Consider the following 22,937-nt stretch of genomic DNA (forward strand, 5'->3'; position numbering starts at 1 on the left):
TGGACGCAGTCTCGGTGTGAAACTAACAGCCATGAGCCTGGTGTTTGCTCCTGCCGTCTCCTGAAGCCACTTTGGCGATGAACTTGCGGTCACTTGTGATTTTCTGGCTTCACCGCTGATCAAAGCACCCACCTTTCTCTGCTTCATCTTCTAGGCGACACGCAAACTGTTCATGTTTTCTGCAACTGCCTTAACGGAGGTTACTACAAGGGAAGGATATGCAGCTGTCTCCATGAACCATTTTAAGTGTTCTTACTGTAAACTGTTAGACGTTAGGTTGGGTTCAGAATGGTGTCCGAGCCTTTTATTGGTGGATCTGTGTCATCCTTAAAGCCTGTTATAAGATTGCTGTGTATCCGTACATTTATTTATCTTTTGCTTTTGTTTGACTCTAATTGGACGGCGGTTCTTCTGTTAATATTTCTCTGTCAGTACATTTCCAGGAGTTTCTCATTGTTTTATCCTTGCGTTATTTATTGCTTCTGTTGTTTGTTTGGTTGCAACATGTCAGGGTTTTGTTTGTGTGTCCTCACCGGCGTCATGCAGCTTTTTATGGGTCAGATTTCACACCTTTAATACGTCATCCAGCGGTTTCCTTCCACAGCTTTGTGAGGAGGTTAACGTGGGGATGTGAACTGCTTGGCTTTTCATGTGCTGCTTCTCTGGTCTAAATGCCTCGACATGCCTGCTCTCCATAGACGAACGTGACGTGCAGCATCTTCCGTAACTCACAGCGAGGCGTTCCTGCATCCACAAACAAACCATGCGTATTTTTCCACGTGTTTTGACAACTGACAGATTTCATACGGTTTTTCATCTCTCACAGATAGCTCCACTCTGTCGGTTTACAAAGAAATAACGTTTGATATTCCAAAGTTGAAACTATGCAGCATTGATCCTGAATACTGTATGCTCTTCTTTTTTGTCTTTTGTCATGTGATTGAGGATAAATGCTGACAGCGCAGTTTCAAGCAAAGCATGAGACTTAAATGTACAGCAGGAAAAGAATGTATAAAGTATATAAATAAATCTATATTTGAAGATCTTTGTTCCAAAACGTTCCATACACCATGTGGAAACGATGCCACTGAAATAGTACAGGTTTATTGAATACAGACAAGATCCAGGGGGAGAAGTTAGTAATGCTGTTTCTGAGAATGATTTGCACTTTAGAAATATTGTGTTTTCAGGTGTTTTTTCCAACTGGATGTATGACATTTTGGAATGAAACCCTTCATTTATTTTTCACCCCATGACATGTTCCATCTTTACACTATGTGTGAGTTTGCCGATGTTTGGTTTGTCCAATAAATGCAAACTTATTTCTTCATAAAAATAAAAAAAGTCTTGTCTTTTTCTACTTTTTTTTTTCTTTCTAACCGTTGATCAATCTGAAAAACAGCATAACTTGGAAGGTTTTGTGTTTGATTGTGCCAGCAGGCTGTAAACTCTCCTCAGCGCTCCTGCAGAAGGCACGATGCAGCGTTTTCATAGCGAGGATCAGTCAGAGAGCGGGGCACAGCAACGTCATCGTACGGCTCCTCTGCTTTCTGAAGAGGGAAAAGATGAAGATGTAACACCGTAGTGACCGTATCTGACGCTGGAACAGAGAAAACTTTATGCTTTTCATGCACTGGGTCCAAACTTCAACTAGAACTGCATTATTGACAGGAATTACTCCAAAGCAGCAGAAGAAAATAATAATAATAATCCCCCATGCCTTCTCTGTACTTCCACAGGATTATTGTCATTTTAAATATTTGCTCCCATTAAATATTGCATCATTAATCCATAGTGGAAGAAATACTCCTATCACCTGAGGAGTATTTGTTAACCCCGTAAAACGCACTGTTGCAGAAATACATCAGTTTTATTTTTTAATTATATTTTTTATTCATATATTTATGTTATTTTTGCTACTTTTTTGCAATTTTTTTCTATTTTTGGGTTAATATAGTATATAGCAATATTGAAATTGAGATGAGCAAAAATAAAATATATATATTAGATATGAATATAGAAAAAAATTATCAAATTTTTTTGCTAATTATAATTTTTTTCTTTATTGAAATACATATATCTTATATTTAAATAGAGAAGAAAATAGAACTGTAAAAATAATATATATATATTATTTTTGCAATTTTTTTCTATATTTGGGTCTTACAGGGTTAAACCTTTTATTTCACAAGAAGACCTCGGGTACAAATAATATTAAAATTGTATAAATAATATGGTACAGAGTGAAAATGTCCTGTGTGCTGTCGTGGACGTTAGGCATTAATGGTTATCTTCTGGTTAGCTTCCAGTATAATTATTATCTGATAACACATTAAAACTGTGAATTATTGTGCACACTGCACAATAGACTAGCTAAAGGAAAGTGTTACGGTGAGTTTTATTTATTAATTTTCTTTACCTGTAAATAGCATTTTCCAAAAAAGATGCAGTCAAATTTTATTTTAAATCCATTATTTTCTCCTACTCTGAGCTGCAGCATTTTACACATTAAACGCTCCAGGTTTGCTGAGATCTACACTAATGTTCAAAAGCTTCAGGTCACTCAGAAATGTCCTTATTTTGAAAGAAAAGCTTTTTTTTTTTTTTTTTTTAAATGAAAATAACATTAAATGAATCATAAATCACACATATACAACATTTTTAACAGTTTAACATTTAACATGTTTTAGTGGGTGTCATGACTTCATACAGCTTTGACAGTGTAGATTTGTCATATCTGATATTACAAATCAGATATTGGACTAAAAATATGATTCCTGAACTGTGAATCATTTAGATCTGCCACATAAAGTGCTGCAGTGTAAACTTTGTGGAACCATGAGTTCCGTTGTTGTCACTAATATTCAGATAAGAAACACTGACTGCTGCTGCAGCAAAAAAAAAAACAAGCAGATAAGAATCAGAAATTTGCACTTGAATTTTAGAACTGAACAACATGACAAGTACAGATGTACACAATATATACACTAGTGTTCTAAGGTTTGGGTCACTTCGAAATGTCCTTATTTTTGAGGCCCATTTCTAGCAACCATCACTCCTGTGTTCTAATGCTACATTGTGTTAGCTAATGGTGTTGAAAGGCTCATTGATGATTAGAAAACCTTTGTGCAGTTATGTTAGCACATGAATAAAAGTGTGAGTTTTCATGGAAGACATGACAATTTCTGGGTGAACCTAAACTTCTTGTGTATGTTCTAAAAATTTTGACATTAATTTGTTTATTTGTTTTTCACAGCCTCATTTATAGAACATTTTAGTCCTTCACTCACGGCAAAAGTAGATTTTTTTTATAGCTGCTGACAGAGTGATGAAAACAGATATCTATGGTCCCCACTGAAAAAAACATGAGTCTCTACTATATCAACAAAATATAAGTTGTTAACGTTGATTTCATTTTTCTTCTTTAAGTCGATGCTGATTCATGCATTTTTAACAAGATAATAACTTATCTGTACATTTAAACTTCACATTTATTAAAGTTTTGATCCATTTTACCTCTAGCATTTTTCCCAGAGGTACATTTAAACACTTCCTGTCTGAACAGTAGACAGCTGTGTGTCGCCCAGCAGCTGGACAAACTGTTTTCTTTGGGAGCGATGAAGACTTTTAACGATTCATACGTGAAACAGTTCAGGTTTTCTTAGTGTTAGAAATAGGCAGTGTTTTACCTGAGAACGATGTCTGGCGATTCCTGTGAAAGAAAGATGAGAGAGTTTAATTCATGTCCTCCTCATGTGAACTGATGACAGTTATTGTGTCCAACCCGTCCACTTGTCATGAGCAGAACTAAACTAAATCCATCATTATTAAAGAGTTTGTCTCCTCTCCTCGAGTTTGAAAAAATCACAGCTCAGCTTTCTAACAACTGTACATCCTGAGGAACTGATCAGGAGTTCAGGACATTTTCCTAATATAATGCTGCCCTCAACTCATCATTTCATGACCAACAAAACATGAAATGGACTTCAGTCTCAGCTATTGCTAAGCAGTCTGTTCCTACAGCTGCTGGTGATTGATCTCAACAGAACAGCACACAGAGATCTCTACTGCTACCATTACTATCAATCTGTTAATCAACACTATTTTTACACTACAGCTGTTTTACATTAGACTTGTTCTGTTCTCTATTCAGGTTTGTACTAAACAGCTGCTTTTCTTTGTGCTTCCGAAACAGTTTGCACTAAACATTTCACTGTAATCCGTTATGGGAACTAAACAGGCCTGTCTCTGAGTGTCACGGTTAAACATCATTCTAGAGAGCTGCTGTTCATGCAGAGGCACATGACTGCCTGTACAAGTTTGTGAATCTCCAAGAAATAATAGAATTGCTCTAATAATGCGCAGTGTTCATGGAATCCCATAATGCCAGATAATCTGAAACAGGATGCAGACAACAAAAAATACAAAACCTAAGATCTTACTTTGACTTTTCTCAGCACAGAGCCCTGAGCCCTGCCTGCTGAATGAACCACAACACTAATACCTCCTTAAAAGTGAGGTGCTCTTTCAAAATAAAACAACTCATTGTTTAATCATTTTGATATATGTAATATAAAATGGATAAGTGTCTCAGTTTAATACTTCAAAGCGTTTATTTTTTCCTCATTTTTTATTATCAACAATCATTTTAAGGAGACAGGTCTGCACAGTGGCTCAGTGGTTAGCACTGTTGCCTTGCAGTTCCTGGTTCGCATCCCGGCCTTCCTGTGATCTTTATGCGTGGAGTTTCCATGTTCTCCCTGTACATGTGTGGCTTTTCTCCTCCCACAGTCCAGAAACATGCTGAGGTTAATTGGTGATTCTAAATTGTCTGTAGGTGTGAATGTGAGTGTGATTGTTTGTCTCTATGTGTAGCCCTGTGATAGACTGTTACCTGTCCAGGTGAACCTGTGATAGACTGACCCTAATGAGGATAAAGCAATGTATAGATAATGGATGGATTTTAAGGAGAAAAATATTTGCATTCTGTGAAAGCCTCTGCAAGCTACACAGCTATACTTAGGGCAAAACTGAGAGAGCAGGAAATGACTTTTAGACGTCTTACTTGATTATAAATAAACTACCGTTCATCCAGACAATTCCATGTTTTCCATGAAAACTCCCACTTTTATCCATGTGCTAACATAATTGCACAAGGATTTTCTAATCATCAATGAGCCTTTCAACACCATTAGCTAACACAATGTAGCATTAGAACACAGGAGTGATGGTTGCTGGAAATGTTCCTCTGTACCTCTATGGAGATATTCCATTAAAAATCAGCTGTTTCCAGCTAGAATAGTCATTTACCACATTAACAATGTCTACACTGGATTTATCATTCATTTAATGTTGTCTTCATTGAAAAAACTATTTTTCATTCAAAAACAGGGACATTTTTAAGTGACCCCAGACTTTTGAACAGTAGTGAATGTATCTGTTTTTTGAAAAAATACATTGAATTTAAAAGATGTAGAAAATCGAGGGAAAAACCAAACTGTAAATGACTGCTCTCAGCGAGGTTCCTCACATCTGGGGAGATCTGGGTAACTCTCTGTTACAGTTTGAACGCCTTCAAAGTTCAAACCCATTTATTCTCAGTTTTCTGCTCTCTGCCGATGTAATGCAGCATAGATGTTTACTCTGGGTCTAATCCTGATCACCTGACAGCCTGAAATGAAACGTCAGCTGCTGTGAAAGTCTGCCTGTATCAGTGGAGAAGAAAAACTACTTACTTCTGGCGTACATGCAGGTGAATGTGGTCACTGTGGGCAGCAGACACAGCAGGATCCAGCGAGTATAAGCCCAGATGTAAGAACCTGTGGTTGCTGTGAGGCAAAGAACCATACATGAAACATACAACACGCAGCACAGGAAACATTTCAATATGTTTGACCTGATCGTGATCATTATGATCATCACAGCTCTGTAATACACTCTAGATATTAGATCAGACGTTCATATTTACAACGAGTAGCTTGACTTAAAGCTCATCAGGATTTAAAACATCTAGACCAGGGGTGTCCAACATGCGGCCCGCGGGCCAAAGCTGGTCCTCCAGAGGGTCCAATCCGGCCCTCAAAGTGTAAAAATTCAAGAGAAGACATTAACTGCAGATTGTAAATTAGTAAAACTAGAAATTTAAAATAATTTCTAGACCATGACAAGTTGTTCTGATCACAAAGTAAAATACTAGATTGTTCATTGTCCTTTTGTGTCTCGTTTTTGTAATATTTTGTCATGTTTTTGTTGTTTTTATCTGACTTTTGTCTCATGTTTTTGTCGTTTTGTGTTTCCTTTTTGTCTTGCTTGTGTTTTTGTCTTATTTTTCACATTTTGTGTTTTGCTTTATTCGTTGTTTTGTGTATCATTTTTGTTGTTTTGTATTTTTTTGTCTCGCTTGTGCTGTTTGTCTATTTTTTTCTGTTGCTTTGTTTCTTGCTTTTGTCATTTTTGTTCTGTTTGTGTCAGTTGTGTAATTTTTTTTGTCAGATTTTTGTGATTTGTCCATTTTTTTGTCGCTTTGTAACTTTTTGGTCAAATTTTTTGTCTATTTTTGTTTTGTTTCATGTCATTCATGTCATTTTTTGGCATTTTGTCTCTCATTTTTGTAATATTTTGTCTTGTTTTTGTTGTTTTTTGTCTTTTTTGTCTGACTTTTGTTGTTTTGATCATAAAGTAAAATCATCTGTGGTTCAGTTCCAGATGACTAAATGTTGTGTTCCTTTGTAGACACTGTGATCTTAAGTTGTAATGTAGAAATGATAAACTGAGGCTGAATGTTGCTGAAATTGAACTTATTTTTCTTAGAAAATTTCAGGTTGTTCATGATGTTTTGTTAAAAGATAATTCCTATAATCTGAATATTTTCAGAATGAACTTTTTAGCACCAAAACAAAGGAAAAATCTGGAGTTGTGGTTATTTATAGGTTATTATGCTGTGATTTTACTGGTACGGCCCACTGGAGATCACATTGGACTGAATGTGGAACCTGAACTAGAATGAATTTGACGCCTCTGATCTAAAGAAAAGTAACAAAATGCAAAAGGTTCTATTTGTAGTTACAGAACAAGAGAAGATTATCATTAACTCCACAGTTTCTCTCAGCTCTACAGAATGTAAAGTAAAAAAAATCCCTGAAAAACCCGGTTAATGCAAACATCATACAGACGTTTCCTCTCACGCATATCAAGAGTTTGATTATAAAGAACTATGAACATGTGTGTGTTAATGTCATTATCTGGATTTTTGCCAGAATGTAATTGTGTATCGGAGTTTAGTTGCTGCTTTGACTAAAACTGTGGGACAGAAAACCAAAATAATGATCACAAATAGACTAGAGAGTTTCTGTAGGACGGAGAGAACTGCATGGTTTGTGATACCTTCATGTTTTTTGGTTTGTTGTATAATTAACAGAGAAAACCTTAGTAAAGGTTGTGTTTTTCTGTCACAACAAGCAACACGCTGCAACTCACAAATTATTTTCAATATTAAGTCAAAAATAACACAAATGATCCCTAAAGACCAAGTTAACGTGTTGAAATTGCTTCATTTTTGCGCTGCAAGCAGTCGAAATCCTTGAACTAACAAGTTTCCTGTCATTGAAACTAATGTGCTGACTTCTGAGAAGCCGGTAGCAGGGAATTAGTTGCATTTTTTCCTAAAAATAGATAATTGCAAATATTAATCAATTAATATAGAATCTAGAAATAACAATGAGAGTCATTCGAGGACACAGCAACTGATCTTATCAGGATAATCCAGAGATTTTAGTGCATCGTTTGGGATCAGATTTTAGGATCTTGTGTAAAAAAATCAACTAATAAAGTTCTGGATGATCAGAAAAACATCATCATGCTTGTAAAAAAGCGTAATTACATAATATTGCTGTATACAGTGATATCTGCCAGCTGCAATGTACACTAGCAGTCAAAAGTTTGGACACACCTTCTCATTTAATGTTTTTTCTTTATTTTCATGAGTATTTCCATTGTAGATTCTCACTGAAGGCATCAAAACTATTGAATTTCCCTTTGGGGTATTGTATTGTATTATTGTATTGTAAAACTATGAATGAACACATCTGGAATTATGTAGTAAACAAAACAGTGTGAAATAAGTCAAAACATGTTTTATATTTTAGATTCTTCAAATGATTACATTTGAAATTAGTTCAAAATGACTCAAAATCTGTTCAAAACTGCTCTGAATTTCCCAAAACATGTTAAAAATAGTATAAAATTATTCAAAATATGTTCGAAATTTATTAAATCTTGTTGTAAACACCCAAAAGAAGTCCCAAGTAACCCTGAACAAGTCCCAAAACACTCAAAGTTTGTTCAGAATGATTGAATTTGTCCAAAAAAATTAAAAATTGCCAATAATGACTCAGAATCTGTCCATTCTGTTAGATTCTTCCAAATAGCCCCCCTTTGCTTTGATTACTGCTTTGTACACTCTTGGCATTCTCTGGATGAGCTTCATGAAACAGTTTTATTTCACAGGTGTGTCTTGTTGAAGTTCATTTGTGGAGTTTCTTCCTTCTTAATGGGGTTGGGACCATCAGTTTTGCTGTGCAGAAGTCGGGTTGGTCCACAGCTGACAGCTCTATCTGACAGCTTTAGTTGTAGTGTAAGTGACTGGTCGTGTGGATGTGACAATGCCATAGAATACAGCTGTTTACATTTTAGAAATATGAAGAATGATCACCTGATATTGTATCTGTTACTTACAGTAGTAGAAGTAGCCTTCAGCCAGCTTTATGATGGTGTCATTTCTGCCCAGCACCCCACACCAGTACACTCCTTCTCCATGGCTCGGCTCCAGCAGCTCCACGGTGAAGGAGCGTGAGTCCTCGGTCACCTTCAGTTTGCCTCCATGCACTGAGGGAGTATCCCAGCTGAAGGCGAGGCCAGAGCAGCACTCCTCTGAGCTCTGCCGACACCAGACCCTCGGCAGGCTGATGTGGTTTTGCTCATAGGGACATTTCAGCTTCTGCCAGTGAGCTGCTTCACCTGGGCCACCTGCACACAGTCACACTGTTGAACCACTACGCAACCACAGCGATACAAACAGTAGCCTCAGCGTTACTGCTGTCTTTCTAGTCCCATACGAACTCATGTTAGTGTCTGAACAGCCTCGGTGGATCGCCTGCATATCAATCCTGTAATATGGGTACTGCATCAAAGCCCAGGTCCACAGTACACAGCATGACGCACATGATAGTAGCTGATGTTTTATGCTTTTCCATGTTTAGAATAACGTTTAGACTGTTTTAGGATACTTGAATTGTGGTCTCCTGTCATGCCAAATGTTTGGTTTTTTTAATTAAAGCATATTTTGCTCTGGATCATGTAGTTGCACACTCTTTAAAACCTGTTTCAGCCGGTAGTATCTGGATCAGTAAAGCAGCACAGAAATCTAACAATTTAATCTGTAAACTCTACAAGGGAAGATCTGAACTGAAGTTCTCTGTGAAAGTCATCTGTTGACTTACCTGTAGCCAGAAGCAGTAGTGAAATTAGAATATGCATAATCCAAGCCTTGATGTTCTTCTGCTCTAGTCTGATAAAGCAAAGAGGAAGAGAGGGCCTATTTAAGGTAAGTGAGCTTCAGGAAATGTCGACCCACACGGATGTGGTTATTTGCCTTCGTACTAAAGAGGTGAGGACATCAACATCACCTCATCTAGTCAAGAACTGATCAAATAACTTACTCCTTATCCCAACAGATCTTTATATTAAACTGTTAGAAAGCTGCCAGTGTGGTAGTAATGTCAATGTGGTGTCCAGAAAACTATATGGGCTTTGTAGATCATTGGAAATGTTTTATGGAAAACCTGGACTCATTAGGAGAGACGGCATACATCCCACTTTGGATCTCTTATCTAGGAATATGGAAGAATGTATTAGAAACCCAAAGCCCTGACAGTTCAGAGGTGAGAGCAGAAAGCAGAGTTACAGTTTTATACGTTTCTCTGCTGCTTCCCTACGACTGCTACCTTCTCATTATCCCATAGACACAGTCTGCCCCCAGACCACCCAGATTCTATGACTCTAACATTAACAACAGAAAGGCTGCTCATAACAACCTTTACCAAATGAATACGACTTCATCAGAACCAAAAAACAGGACAATTCAATGTGTATTATTAAATATTAGATCTCTGTCATCTGAATCTCTTGTAGTTAATGATCTGATAACTGATCATCACAGTGACCAAATGTGTCTGACTGAAACCTGGCTGCAGCATGAAGAAAATATCAGTCTACATAAATCAATTAAATTTCATATCTTTCATTTCTTATTTATCGACCAAGACTTTGCTATAGTTTGTTTAAAAGCCTTAGTCTGAGTCTCATACACTTGAATCGGAAAACACAAAAAACAGTTGTATTAGTTGTACATCGACCACCTGCCCCTTACTCTGAGTTTTATCTGAATTCTCAGAGTTCTCATCTGATTTATGCTCAGTACAGATAAAGTCATGATAGTGGATGACTTTAATAACTGTTACCAGTGATTGTTTCCTAGATAAAAATTAGTTCTAAAAAATAAATTAATATAACAGCGAGTCAGTCTTTTGTAAGGAACGACTCCTCAGGATCCCTTCAAAGAGCCGGAAATCCCATCTCTACCGAAGGTGGATTTTTTTGTGTGTGTGCTTTTATTTTGGAAAAGTTTGTCAGTGAGTATCAAGCTTTCTGATTGGCTATTGTGTCCGCCAATGACGTGGGTTCTTTTAGCACGTCATTCTCTCTCCATGTGAGTGGTCCCTCTGCCTCTAGTTAGCTTCAAGCTAAAGACGCATCATGGTGAGTGAAAAATGCGAACATTTCTTTGAGCATGAAGTGTTTAGGTTTAGTTTGTCAATGAAAGCTGAGAGGTTTAATGTCTCTGAAGACCAGCAGCACTTTTTTTTCCTTTTAGCTCCTCGTGTATTCAAACATCTGGTCTCAGAACCAACCGCTGTTTTTACCAAATCAGTTACCAGTTACCAAATCAAAAGTGCACGTTCTAAAGAAAGTGCCACTGAAAATCATGGGATGGAGCACAAAACCCCTAAATCCACGGCTGGGTTTCTGTTATTCTGTTGTAGTTCAGAGACCACCTGGAAACTAAATCAGTTTGAGAGTTAGTTATGGCTCATTAAAAATGTGGAGGACATTTTACATCAAATTTCCAATAATCCACATAGAAAATCCTAAAACATGCAGTAGTTGTGTAAATGTTCTTGTCCTGAGACCAAATCTAAAAAAAAAAAACTAGGAGAAAAGAAGGTTTCAAAATATTTTAAATACCAAACAAGTCTGGAGTTCGCCCTAAAATACATTTTTTCTCTTGTCCCACCCCCTTGATGACCAACTGAATCTCATATAGAACAGTTAAAATGAAAATTAAGTCTCCTTTTTTTTTGGTTTTATTTTTTTCATTGCTGTCTCTTGTAACTGTGGAAACATTTTTATAATCACCATAATATTTTAAATAATAATTATTATACATGAACATATTAGTATTACCAGTTGAGGATGTTTTTGTCGTTTCATGTCTTGTTTTTCTCATTTTGTGTCTTGTTTTTGTGGTTTTGTGTCTTATTTTTGTTGTTTTCTGCTTCGTTTTTGTCATTTCGTGTCTTGCTTTTGCCGTTTTGTGTCTTGTTTTTGTAGTTTAGTGTCTTTTTTGTCATTTTCTGTCTTGTTTTTGTCATTTTGTGTCTTTTTTGTCGTTTTATGTTTTGTTTTTGTCTTTTTGTGTCTTGCTTTTGTCATTTTGTGTTTTGTTTTTGTCATTTTCTGTCTTGTTTTTGTCATTTTTCATCTTGTTTTTGTCATTAACATCATCAAACAGTTTTCCTAAAGAATGTGTAGAGCAAAGCTATGTCCTCTCTTCTATTTTTCATCTTTTCATCCCATTGTCAGCCTTGATTGAATGTCTCACTCTACCTCATATTATCAGGATCAGACTCATTCTTTTGACTGTTTTCCATCAGTCAGTTTGTCCTCTTGGTCAGCAGTAACAGCAGCTAAATATCTAGCTTCTACTGCTGAGAAAAAGATCACATTAGCATGGATTAGCAACCCTGTTACTGTGATTAGAGTAGGGTTAGCAAACAACAGAAAACATGGAATAAAAATGCTACCATTGATGCGTAAGCTGAGCTAATCAAGCCTTTGATAGTGTATTTCCTATTATTGACCAGAATGGAGCAGAAAATTGTAAAAGAGAAAGTTTATTTTTCAAAATTTTTAAGCCCAAATGTCCTGCAGTTCTGGAATGACCCTCATATCAAAGTTGATACAACCGAATAATATTTAGACTTTTACTGTAAAGTGATCATCAGCTGTGATGACGCTCAGGACTAGTTTAACTGTGTCTTCTAAACTGTGGTTCTGTGTGTTCAGCTCACCTAATTAAGTCAAGAAAAGTACGGTGTATCATTTCCCTTACCTAATTAGTTAGTGATGATGATGATGATGATGATGATCATCATGATGATAGATACTTTATTAATCCTGAGGGAAATTCAAGTGTTCAGCAGCTTACATACAACAAAAAAGGCAGGGTAGTAATCAGATTAACATTAAAGGTTAGTATATACTCTAAAAGACATGGTCTACAATACTATAAACCCACACTTGAAGTGATTAATGAAGTCACCACTGTGTTGTGTAAATGTGCCGCTCTCTCTTTGAAGATACTCATATTGATCCTGATGCTGCAGGTATTTAAAAAAACTCAGAAGAAAGATGGTGTTTATTATGTTTTAGACACTATTTAATGTGTTTATAACTTGCCACCATGATGAGTTTGTTATTCTAAATTTTGGTTCAAAAGTCTGGGGTCACCCTGACAATTCCATGTTTTCCATGAAAACTCACACTTTTATCCCTGTGCTAACATAACTGCACAAGGGTTTTCTAATCATCAATGAGCCTTTCAACACCATTAGCTAACACAATGTAGCATTAGAACACAGGAGTGATGGTTGCTGGAAATGTTCCTCTGTGCCTCTATGGAGATATTCCATTATAAATCAGCTGTTTCCAGCTAGAATAGTCATTTACCACATTAACAATGTCTAGACTGGATTTATCATTCATTTAATGGTATCTTCACTGAAAAAAAACTGCTTTTCTTTCAAAAATAAGGACATTTCTAAGAGACCCTGAACTTTTGAACAGTAGTGTAATAAAATACAGTCAAATACAATAAAAATATAGTATAAATACAGCTAAAATATAGTAAAAATACAGTAAAAATATAGTAAAAATACCAAAATAATCTCATAAAACATAGTAAAAATACAGTAAAACTACAATAAAAAAATACAGTAAAATACAGTTAAAAAAATATAGTAAAAATGCAATAATAATCTCTTAAAACATAGTAAAAATATAACAAAAATATAATAACATATATTAAAAATACAATAAAGTAAAATATAGTAAAAATGCACTAAAAATATACACTACCGTATGTAGATATTCCATTAAAAATCTGCCGTTCCAGATAGAAATAATAACAATACATTTTATTTGTAATGCACGTTTCATTTTAACAGTATCTCAAAATGCTACATTAAAGATATAAAAGGATAAAAACAAACAGGTAAAATAAAAAATTTAAAAATTCAGGGTTTAATTAAAAGCTTTTGTTAAACATACAGGTCTTTAGGCCTTCTTTGAAAACATCCACGGTCTGTGGAGCTCTCTGGTGGTCATGGAAGGAGGGGTGATTGAGTTGAATGTCCATGGTCCAGAGCTTGGTTCTGGGGGGACGGAGGAGGTAACAGTTATTGGTGCTGAGGGTTTGTGTGGATGATTGGTGGCAGAGGAGTTCTTTCAGATAGTCCAGAGTGTTGCCATCAATGCACTGATGGATGAGGAGAAGAGAATAGTCATTTACCACATCAGCAACATCTAGACTGGATTTAGCATTCATTTAATGTTATCTTCATTGAAAAAAAACTGCTTTTCTTTCAAAAATAAGGACATTTTTTAAGTGACTCCAAACTTTTGGACGGTAGTGTGTGGCTTCCAGGTAATGGTCATTAACCTCTGTGGTTACTAATAATTGCTATTGATCAGTGAACTTCCAGTCTGTTATGAGCCTGCATCTGTTTGTTGAAGTAGTTTGTTGTTATGTTGCTGCAGCTTCGTCGGGAGGTGAGACTGAGACGGGAGTACCTGTACAGGAAGGCACAGGAGGACCGACTGCGAACGATAGAGGAGAAGAAGCAGAAGCTGAAGGGTGCACTTGATGGTAGGATGGATGTCATTGGATTTCAGTTTTCCTGCTGTATTTGAATGACAGGTGGTCAGACTATAAATGATCCTACCTAGGGTTCAACAGGTTATTGGCCCAGCTTATTATCAGACACAATATTTAACATTGTTTCTATTTATCAGGGTTTTTTTGTTTTTAATTGATTAGTGCTAAAATACATTTATGTAAAAATGCCCCCTTTTACCTCAGATGCAGCCACCCCTCCCTGTGTGTGGTCATTTCAACATTAAAGGATAAACAGAGAACATTCTCTCTTAATTAAACCCATGCAATACGTTCATGTGTTGGAGTTTGAGTTACTCAGATTTTTGGTACCAAGATTCTCATTTTCATTGATTTTGAAATGTATACCAGTGTTAAATATCCATCTGGTCTCCTTGACTTATAATTGATATCACTATCAGTCAACCCACAGTTTTGCCACAATGCTGCTGTTTCTCTTCTCTGCAGAAAATCGTCTCCTTCCTACTGAGGTACGCAAAGAAGCCCTGCAGCTACAGAAACTGCTGGAATATGACGATGAAGGGGCAGAAGGCAAGTGTTGGTGATTCCTACTGTCAGCTGTATTCCTGTCATCCCAGTTTGTTTAATCGTCAGGTGCTTTGTGTGTGCAGGCGTCAGCTCTCACATGGATGATGAGTATAAATGGGCCGGAGTGGAGGATCCCAAAGTCATGGTCACAACATCCAGAGACCCAAGCTCCAGGCTCAAAATGTTCGCCAAGGTCAGGCCAGCTTGTCTGGGAGGCGGGGATTTGGTTGGTTTGGAGGTTGCTAAGATGCCTACAGAGAAATGCTGTTGTCCAGATGTAAACAAACTGCTTGATGGTCCACGTATCACTTACAGCTCGTTGTTTAATCGTCCCTGAGCGTGATAGTGAAACTTCAGCTGCAGGCAGTCCTTGACTCTAATCCAGGAGTGTCAAACTCTTTTTAGTTCAGGTTCCACATTCAGCCCAATTTGATCTCCAGTGGGCCAGACCAGTAAAACCACAGTATAATAACCTATAAATAACCACAACTCCTAATGGTTCCTTTGATTTTGTGCAAAAACATACATTCTGAAAATGTTCACATTTAAGGAACTCTAGACAACATTAGCATCATGAACAACCTGAAATTTCTAAAGAAAAATAAACTCCAACAGCATTCAGCCTCAGTTTATCATTTCCACGTTACAACTTCAAAGGAACACAACATTCAGCCACCGGTATCTGAAACAGAATGATATAGTATTATACTGTAAAAAGACAAAAAACAACAAAAACAAGACAAAATATTACAAATATGAGACACAAAATGGCAAAAACGAGACACAAAATGACAAAAGCGAGAAACAAAATGCCAAAAAGTGAGACAAATGGCACGGAACAAAACAAAAAAAGAGACAAAACTTAGATGGAAAAAGTGACAAGACAACAAAAAAAGGACAAACAAGACAAAAATGACAAAAGCAAGAAACAAAATGACAAAAATGCTACACAAAACAATAAAGCAAAACACAAAATGACAAAAACAAGACAAACAATACAAGCGAGACAAAAAGGAAACACAAAATGACAGGAATGTGAGACAAATGACAAAAATCAGACGGAAAACAACAAAAGCAAGACAAAATATTACAAAAATGAGACACAAAATGACAGAAGAACAATGAACAATCTAGTATTTTACTTCATGATCAAAACAACTTGTCACAGTCTAGAAATTATTTTAAATTTATAGTTTCACAAACTTCTGCAGTTAATGTCTTCTCTGGAATTTTCACTCTTTACAAAGTCATCCCACGGGCCGGATTGGACCCTCTGGAGGGCCACATTTGGCCCGCGGGCCGCATGTTTCACACCTCTAGTTATGATCAGTGTTGAACATTTATAATACCGCTGTTTGGTGGCCGTGTTTCAGGGTAATTTTCCAGTAATTTTCAGAGAATTGTCTATAAAAGAACTGTTAAATATAAATTCGTGGTCATTTTTTGGTACTTCTGTAAAGTGTAGTGCAATCCAATATAACAGCCCTGGCATAACTTCTACTTTTAAAAAGCTGATACGTTTTCAGTTTTTGGAGATGTTGTCCAAAAGCTGATGCTTTTACTTTTTCTGTTCTGCAGTAATAAGCTGTGGCGCTGATCTGTAAGATGTTTCTCATATTTTGTGCTCCCCATTATCATACATGAAGGAGGTGAAACATTATAGCAGCCAGTTCTAGTTCAGATTATACAGAAAATTGCACATCCAAGTATAATGCAACGCATTATATGCAATACAAGAAGGGCAACACAAACATGCAAATGTGAAGTTTGTCTACAGGTGAGCAGGCAGTTAAAGGTATATGGAGAGCAAAGTGGACAGTGTTACTGATGTGTTCCTGTTAAATGTGCCCTCTTTAAAGAAAAAATAAATAAATGGTACAAAATTGTATCCGTCCTTCTAGAAAAATGTAGCTTTAATTCAGAATGTAAAAAAATAATAACATGCTTTCTAATGCTTTAATTCAGTGCAGGTGCCTTTTAAACCAACAATAGTTGTAATTTTCAAACTGTTCAGTCACTCGGATAGCCTTTCCCAGAATGCATCTGGTGTTGGTGGGAAAAGGGGAAACACCTTAGACTGATGATCCTGCATTCACATGTAGGGCCTCTTGAAGTCTGTCACAATCACTTATGCAGTTCTACTTAAAAAAAGAACAGAACATTAAGCAAGAGAAGGTCTAGCTTCGATCACCAGTCTATCACAGGGCTACACATAGAGACAAACAATCACATTCACACCTACAGACAATTTAGAATCACCAATTAACCTCAGCATGTTTCTGGACTGTGGGAGGAAGATGGAGAACCTGGAGAAAAGCCACACATGTACAGGAGAACATGGAGACTCCATGCAGAAAGATCCCAGGAAGGCCGGGACACGAACCGGGGATCTTCTAGCTGCAAGGCGATGATGCTAACCACTGAACCACTGTGCATCTCTGTTTACTGACTTGCAAAACTTAATTAAAAAAATAAATAAATAAATAAATTGTATCCTCAAATTTTGTATTTGTCATGGTATAATGTTTTACACCAAAACACTAATGGCACTAAAACTGGTTCTGATTGTGATCCTGATATTGATTCTTCTCCTGCTTTTGGCTACATTCTGTATCATCTACAGTAGTTCTTCTGATGTTTTCTGAAAGCTTGTTTTAATGGTAAATCTTTTATCACTGCCTCAACAGGCTTGCTTTTTGCGTCTCATTTTCCTGTCATGCACTATGCTGACCTGCTTACTTGACTTTTGGACTGGCAGCCCTCAGACAGCTTTCCTACTAGAACAACCGAACGGAGAGCAGAGATAAACATGTCATCTGTATTTCCTGTTCCAGGAGGTGAAGCTGATGTTCCCTGGAGCTCAACGCATGAACAGAGGAAACCATGAGATTGCGGCGCTGGTGCGAGCGTGCAAAGCCAACAACGTTACAGACCTTGTCATTGTGCATGAAACAAGAGGACAGCCAGGTACGGCTGCATGCTGCAGTCTTTAGATTGTTTTCTTATTTATGACCCTTGATTGGTCTCTCTGACTTTGCCCAGGTCGTCCTTTAAGAGGTGTTTCCAGGAACTGAATTAACTTAATGAAACAACCACCAACAGTGCCTCATTTTCAGACCACATATACACATTATTGAATAATTGGTGATTGAGAGGTCTTCAGGATACACTCTGTATTATGGAGGGTTGTTGTAAACAAGCAGGCTTCTAATTTACATTCAGTGTTGCCCTAGAACACACTGGGTGTGTCCTTGAGCTCTGACAGATTTGCTGAAGTAATTTTGTTCCTCTTAAAACATTAACAAGGCAAAAAGCGTTCCTTTTTTTTCTTGAGAATTGTGAGCCTGTTTACATCGTACATATGTTAAGACAAAATGGATGCTGGAGTCAGATATTAGTAATTATTCTGTGCTGTGAGTGATCACTGGTAAACGTTGGTCCAAGGCTGAGTGGTGGCGTCATATCCAGGTCTATTTATACATCCATGGTTTACATTTACTCTATGTTTGTGAGCCTGCAGTCTTGTTCTTCACTTCCTTTGTTAGTGCGAGTTTGTTGCCACCACTTGATGGTACTTTATTGACCCACAATGATGTACACAAAAGGAAATATGCAGCTGCTCATAACTGGAAACAATTCAGTTATACTGTCGATGGTGATAAGAATAGGAAGAAGCACCAAGGATAAAGGATAAAGCAAAAGTAATTTGTTTTCTTTGGACAACTTTGTGTTAAATTCTAGCAGTAGGATTTGTAATATTAATATTAATAATGACTTTATTTATATGGCACCTTTAAGAACAGCATTCACAAAGTGCTTTGACAGTTAAAACATGCAGCACAGACAATCAAGCAAGATATAGGAGATAAGTCGGAGCAGTCAATTAAAATAAATAGTAAATATGACAATATATTAAATGAATAATTAGCTAGATTAGCACGCAAATCAAACAAGGGAAGTAGGCAGTTTGAAAATTAAAGAACAAGATTGAGGGTTAAAATTAAAAGTAAAAAAATTAGAGAATTAAAGAGATGACATCACACCAAAAGACCAGGCAGCTAAAATTAAAATAAAACAAGAGAGAACATCTAAAATAAACAGGACATAATACAGAATAAAACATGAAAACTAATTAAAGCTAAAAGTAAACTTCACATAAAAGTCTCCAGGGGGAGCAGTATGAAGACCAGCAAGTATCAGTTTTAAGACTACAGGTTGTTAAGTTTCTTGAGAACTCCTCATCTCTGCTGTGGGTTGGATCCTCCTGGCTGCATTGCCTGCTATAAGCACAAGACATACTAATCTATAGCGAACTGTTATTGGTTGGGTTGCATTGTGGGTATTGTAGGCATCCAATTTTGACAAGACAGAAGAATCATGGAAAATAAAAGGTGTCAGTCTGCTTGATATTTAGGATTTTTTTTTCCTGTCCATTATAAGTTGAACAGTGTTACAGCCACCGCCAAATGTACAGAAGGAAAGCCACAATATGTGGGAAATGTGGTGATGATGCTGTTTGCAGGCAGAGTAGTGGAGATGCAGTGCAGCTGACATCACTATTTCCCTCATATTTCCCTCATACTTTTAAGAACGGATGCATCATCCAATTTTATATTTTCTTTGATCATAAGCGATTATCCTAATGATGAGGATCATTGTGAACAGGGTGACCGCATCTGTTAAACACTGGGATGACTGCATGTTCCACGGGTAGCCTATTAGCTTCAGTTGTGTTAATGCTCACGCTAAAGGCTCAGACACTCCTGTGTATTAGTTTGGCCACAGAAGTTTTAGCATGGCACAATTAGTCGGTTCATACCAGCTGATCAATTGCTTATCTTCATCTCTACCACCATTCCACAACACTGTAAAAATGTGACGTTAAACACACTGCGTTCAGTGAAACGAAGCTACATTGAGTACAGGAAAACTCCTGAACTTTCTTATTCCTGTGTATTTACAGATGGCCTGGTGGTGTGCCACTTGCCATTTGGACCCACGGCTTATTTCACGCTGTACAACGTGGTAATGAGGCACGATGTTCCAGACATAGGCACCATGTCTGAGGCATTCCCCCACCTCATTTTTCACAACTTCACCTCACGGCTCGGCAAGAGGGTGAGTAAGCGAGTGCTGGACCTCACATTGTGCTCATGGGATTGATATTCTCTTTCACCGCTTTGCATACAACTAATTAATTCTGCTTGCACAGGTATCGAATATCCTCAAGTATCTTTTTCCAGTGCCGAAGGAGGACAGCAGGCGTGTGATCACATTCGCCAACCAGGAGGACTTCATCTCTTTCAGGTCAGTTTTAGAGTACTCCCTCAGAGGAAATGTCTTACAAATGTTGTGTTATTTGGGGCAAAAAGTACTGAAATCTTTTTTTGTTTGTTCGTTTGTTTTTACAGACATCACACCTACAAGAAAACAGACCACAAGAATGTAGAGCTGACAGAAGTAGGACCCAGGTTTGAAATGAAGTGTAAGTATAGATGGAGATTTTTTCCTATTCTCCTAGTTGAGAGACTCTTAAAGAAAATAAAAAAAACAACAACAAAAAAAGAACACTGAAAGATGCTAAGACAATTATAATAGCGATTAGAAAAGCTGACTTGTGTACAGTAGCAGTGCCTATAAGCCACTCTTCAATTAGAGCTGAAACTATACTAAGGATGAGCTGCTAACTTAGGTCTACATGTGTTCTTCTGTTTAGTGTACATGATCAAACTGGGCACCCTGGAGAATGAGAGCACCGCAGACGTGGAGTGGCGTCACCATGCGTACACACACACAGCTAAGAAGAGGAGGTTCCTCAGTGTGCAATAGGAATCAACAAAGAAATTGTAAAGTGTACACAACCAATTGTGAAAACTGTTTGGTTTTTTTTTAACTACAGGAAGTCTGAAATGTGGTGGATGTAAAATGACAATGAGGTTTTGTCAGAAGAATCTAACAAATATGAAGCCAGATTAATAGCTGACTAGTGTGTGTTGAGCCTAAAGCCAGAGTTTTACTTTTAATGTCAGGAAGGTTGGTGTCTTTTAACCTGCAACTAACTGATGCTTCACAGCTAACCTGTTCCAAAGATTGAATTTGTATTGGCTGTAAGAAGTACAGGCCTTTCACCAATTCTTTTCCTCTCTATGAGACGAGAATCGTCTAAACCACCCAGTTACTAACAAAGATCTGTATGGAGTGTGGAGTACAACTGTCATGTTATTTTGTAATAAAATGTGTCTATACTGATCTTTTTTGGCTCTATAGTGTTTATGTGACCCATAGTGAAAAAAAATCACTATCCACATGTCCAACATAATAAATATGCAGCGTAAGATCTTGAATAGTCTAAGTATATGACTAGCAATGTAAGTCTGTTTTCATATTCATCCATTCATTTGTTCAACTGTTATTTAAACTTGGAGTACATTGAGATATGCAGGCCTCACTGATAATGTGGCAGAGGAACAAAATAACATGTTGGCACGCAAATGAGAAGCTTCAGTAACAAAATGCTGAAAGATAAGATAAACTTTATCCATCCTTCAGTGGGAAAATGTACATGTTACAGAAGCCAGATACACATGAGGCATGGAAGAAACACAAGAAATACACAAGTATAGTATGGTTAAAAATGAAGATATGATAGACACAATGTACAGAGAAGGCATAATGAATTCACGTATGGATATGTACGTGGCATGATGGATAATTTACCCCATTGAAGGACTCACACAGTGTGTAGAACTGTACAGAATAGTAATGCCACTTTTCTATTAGTGTTCTGTTGAGAGAAAAGATCAGTGTTAATATGATGTACATGAAGAGAACAGTGTTATATTTTGTTGTTGAGCTGTAAAGATAAACCATTGTTTTACACTTTGTTGTTGAATTATGTGGAAGCAAACATTGAACTCCACCAAGGAACACGGTGGAGTTGTGTGACGATCTGCGTACGTTTGTCCTTCTGTGAATCCGTCAGCAACATTGCTCAAAATGAACGAACAGGTTTATTATAGTCTGGATCTACGGATTTGTTAAAGATTTCTGTATCATTGACAGATAGCAGCACGGCGTCTCTGTAACCATGACAACAAGTGAACGCTACATCAGCTGCCTGCTGATCTATGATTGATCCCACTACAAATCCATTGCTGAGGACTACGAATGTTTATACAATTGTAACTGTGAATAATTCCTACTTTTTAAAGAACATTTTAATAGTTTGAAGACATTTTAAAGTCATTTTGAACCCATTTTTAGCAAATGTTTCAACCCTTCTCAGCCATCCTAGACAATTAACTCATTTTGAACAGTTGAGGATTTTTTTTGAGCAAGTTCTGCACAAATTTGAGTAATTTCTAGTCATTTTGCACACATTTTGGGCCATTTTTGAAAATTTTAACAACATTTTGAAAACACTTATTTTATAAGGTCAAATTTTAATCATTTTGGACCTGTTTGTATTGTTTTTAGTCATTTTTGTAACCCTTCTAAACCATACAAAATGTTTAACTCATGTTGGACAGATTGTGAACAGTAAAAGAGGATTTGTTGAGCAAGTTCTGGACAAATTTCTTATCATTTTGGCCAAGCGAGACAAAAAAAAACCCACAAAATGACAAAATGATACACAAAACAGCGAATAAAGCAAACACAAAATGACAAAAATAAGACAAAACACAAGCAAGACAAAAAGGAGACACAAAACAACAAGAAACAGAAACAAAACAACAAAAACATGAGACAAACGACAAAAAAACTACACAAACAAGACAATATGTTTCAAAATGAGACTCAGAATGACAAAAACAAGACACAAAATGGCATAAATGAGAAAAAAATGAGACAAACAATACAAAGCAAAAAAATGGACAAACGACACAAGCGAGACAAAAGAAGACACAAAACAACAAAAACGAGACAAAAATTACAAAAGTGAAAAACAAAACAACAAAAAATAGACTGCACAAGCGAGACTAAAAACAAACGACAAAAACCGGAAACAAAACAAAAACATGAGACAAACACCAAAAGTCAGAGAAAAGAAAAAAACAACACAAACAAGGCAAAATATTACAAAAACGAGACACAAAATGATAAATGAACAATCTAGTAT

General features: G+C 36.8%; 2 protein-coding genes across 2 annotated transcripts; one reads left to right on the top strand and one right to left on the bottom strand.

Moving 5' to 3' along the window:
• Positions 1-1,085: 1,085 nt before the first annotated feature.
• Positions 1,086-9,579, bottom strand: si:ch211-102c2.4 (uncharacterized protein LOC568178 homolog). Its single transcript, XM_035947776.2, has 5 exons — positions 9,498-9,579; positions 8,734-9,024; positions 5,736-5,828; positions 3,690-3,712; positions 1,086-1,550 (listed from the first exon to the last, which is right to left on the bottom strand). Exons 1-5 carry the CDS (start codon positions 9,532-9,534, stop codon positions 1,455-1,457), a joined length of 540 nt encoding a protein of 179 aa, XP_035803669.1. The 5' UTR covers positions 9,535-9,579; the 3' UTR covers positions 1,086-1,454.
• Positions 9,580-10,722: 1,143 nt separating this feature from the next.
• On the top strand, positions 10,723-21,068 carry imp4 (IMP U3 small nucleolar ribonucleoprotein 4). The gene is made up of 9 exons (XM_023269462.3): positions 10,723-10,815; positions 14,155-14,263; positions 14,738-14,821; positions 14,902-15,011; positions 17,653-17,785; positions 19,782-19,936; positions 20,031-20,125; positions 20,230-20,303; positions 20,535-21,068. Exons 1-9 carry the CDS (start codon positions 10,813-10,815, stop codon positions 20,645-20,647), a joined length of 876 nt encoding a protein of 291 aa, XP_023125230.1. The 5' UTR covers positions 10,723-10,812; the 3' UTR covers positions 20,648-21,068.
• The last annotated feature ends 1,869 nt before the right edge of the window (positions 21,069-22,937 follow it).

This window comes from Amphiprion ocellaris, chromosome 6 (assembly GCF_022539595.1).
Source record: "Amphiprion ocellaris isolate individual 3 ecotype Okinawa chromosome 6, ASM2253959v1, whole genome shotgun sequence".
NCBI classification, from domain to species: domain Eukaryota; kingdom Metazoa; phylum Chordata; class Actinopteri; family Pomacentridae; genus Amphiprion; species Amphiprion ocellaris.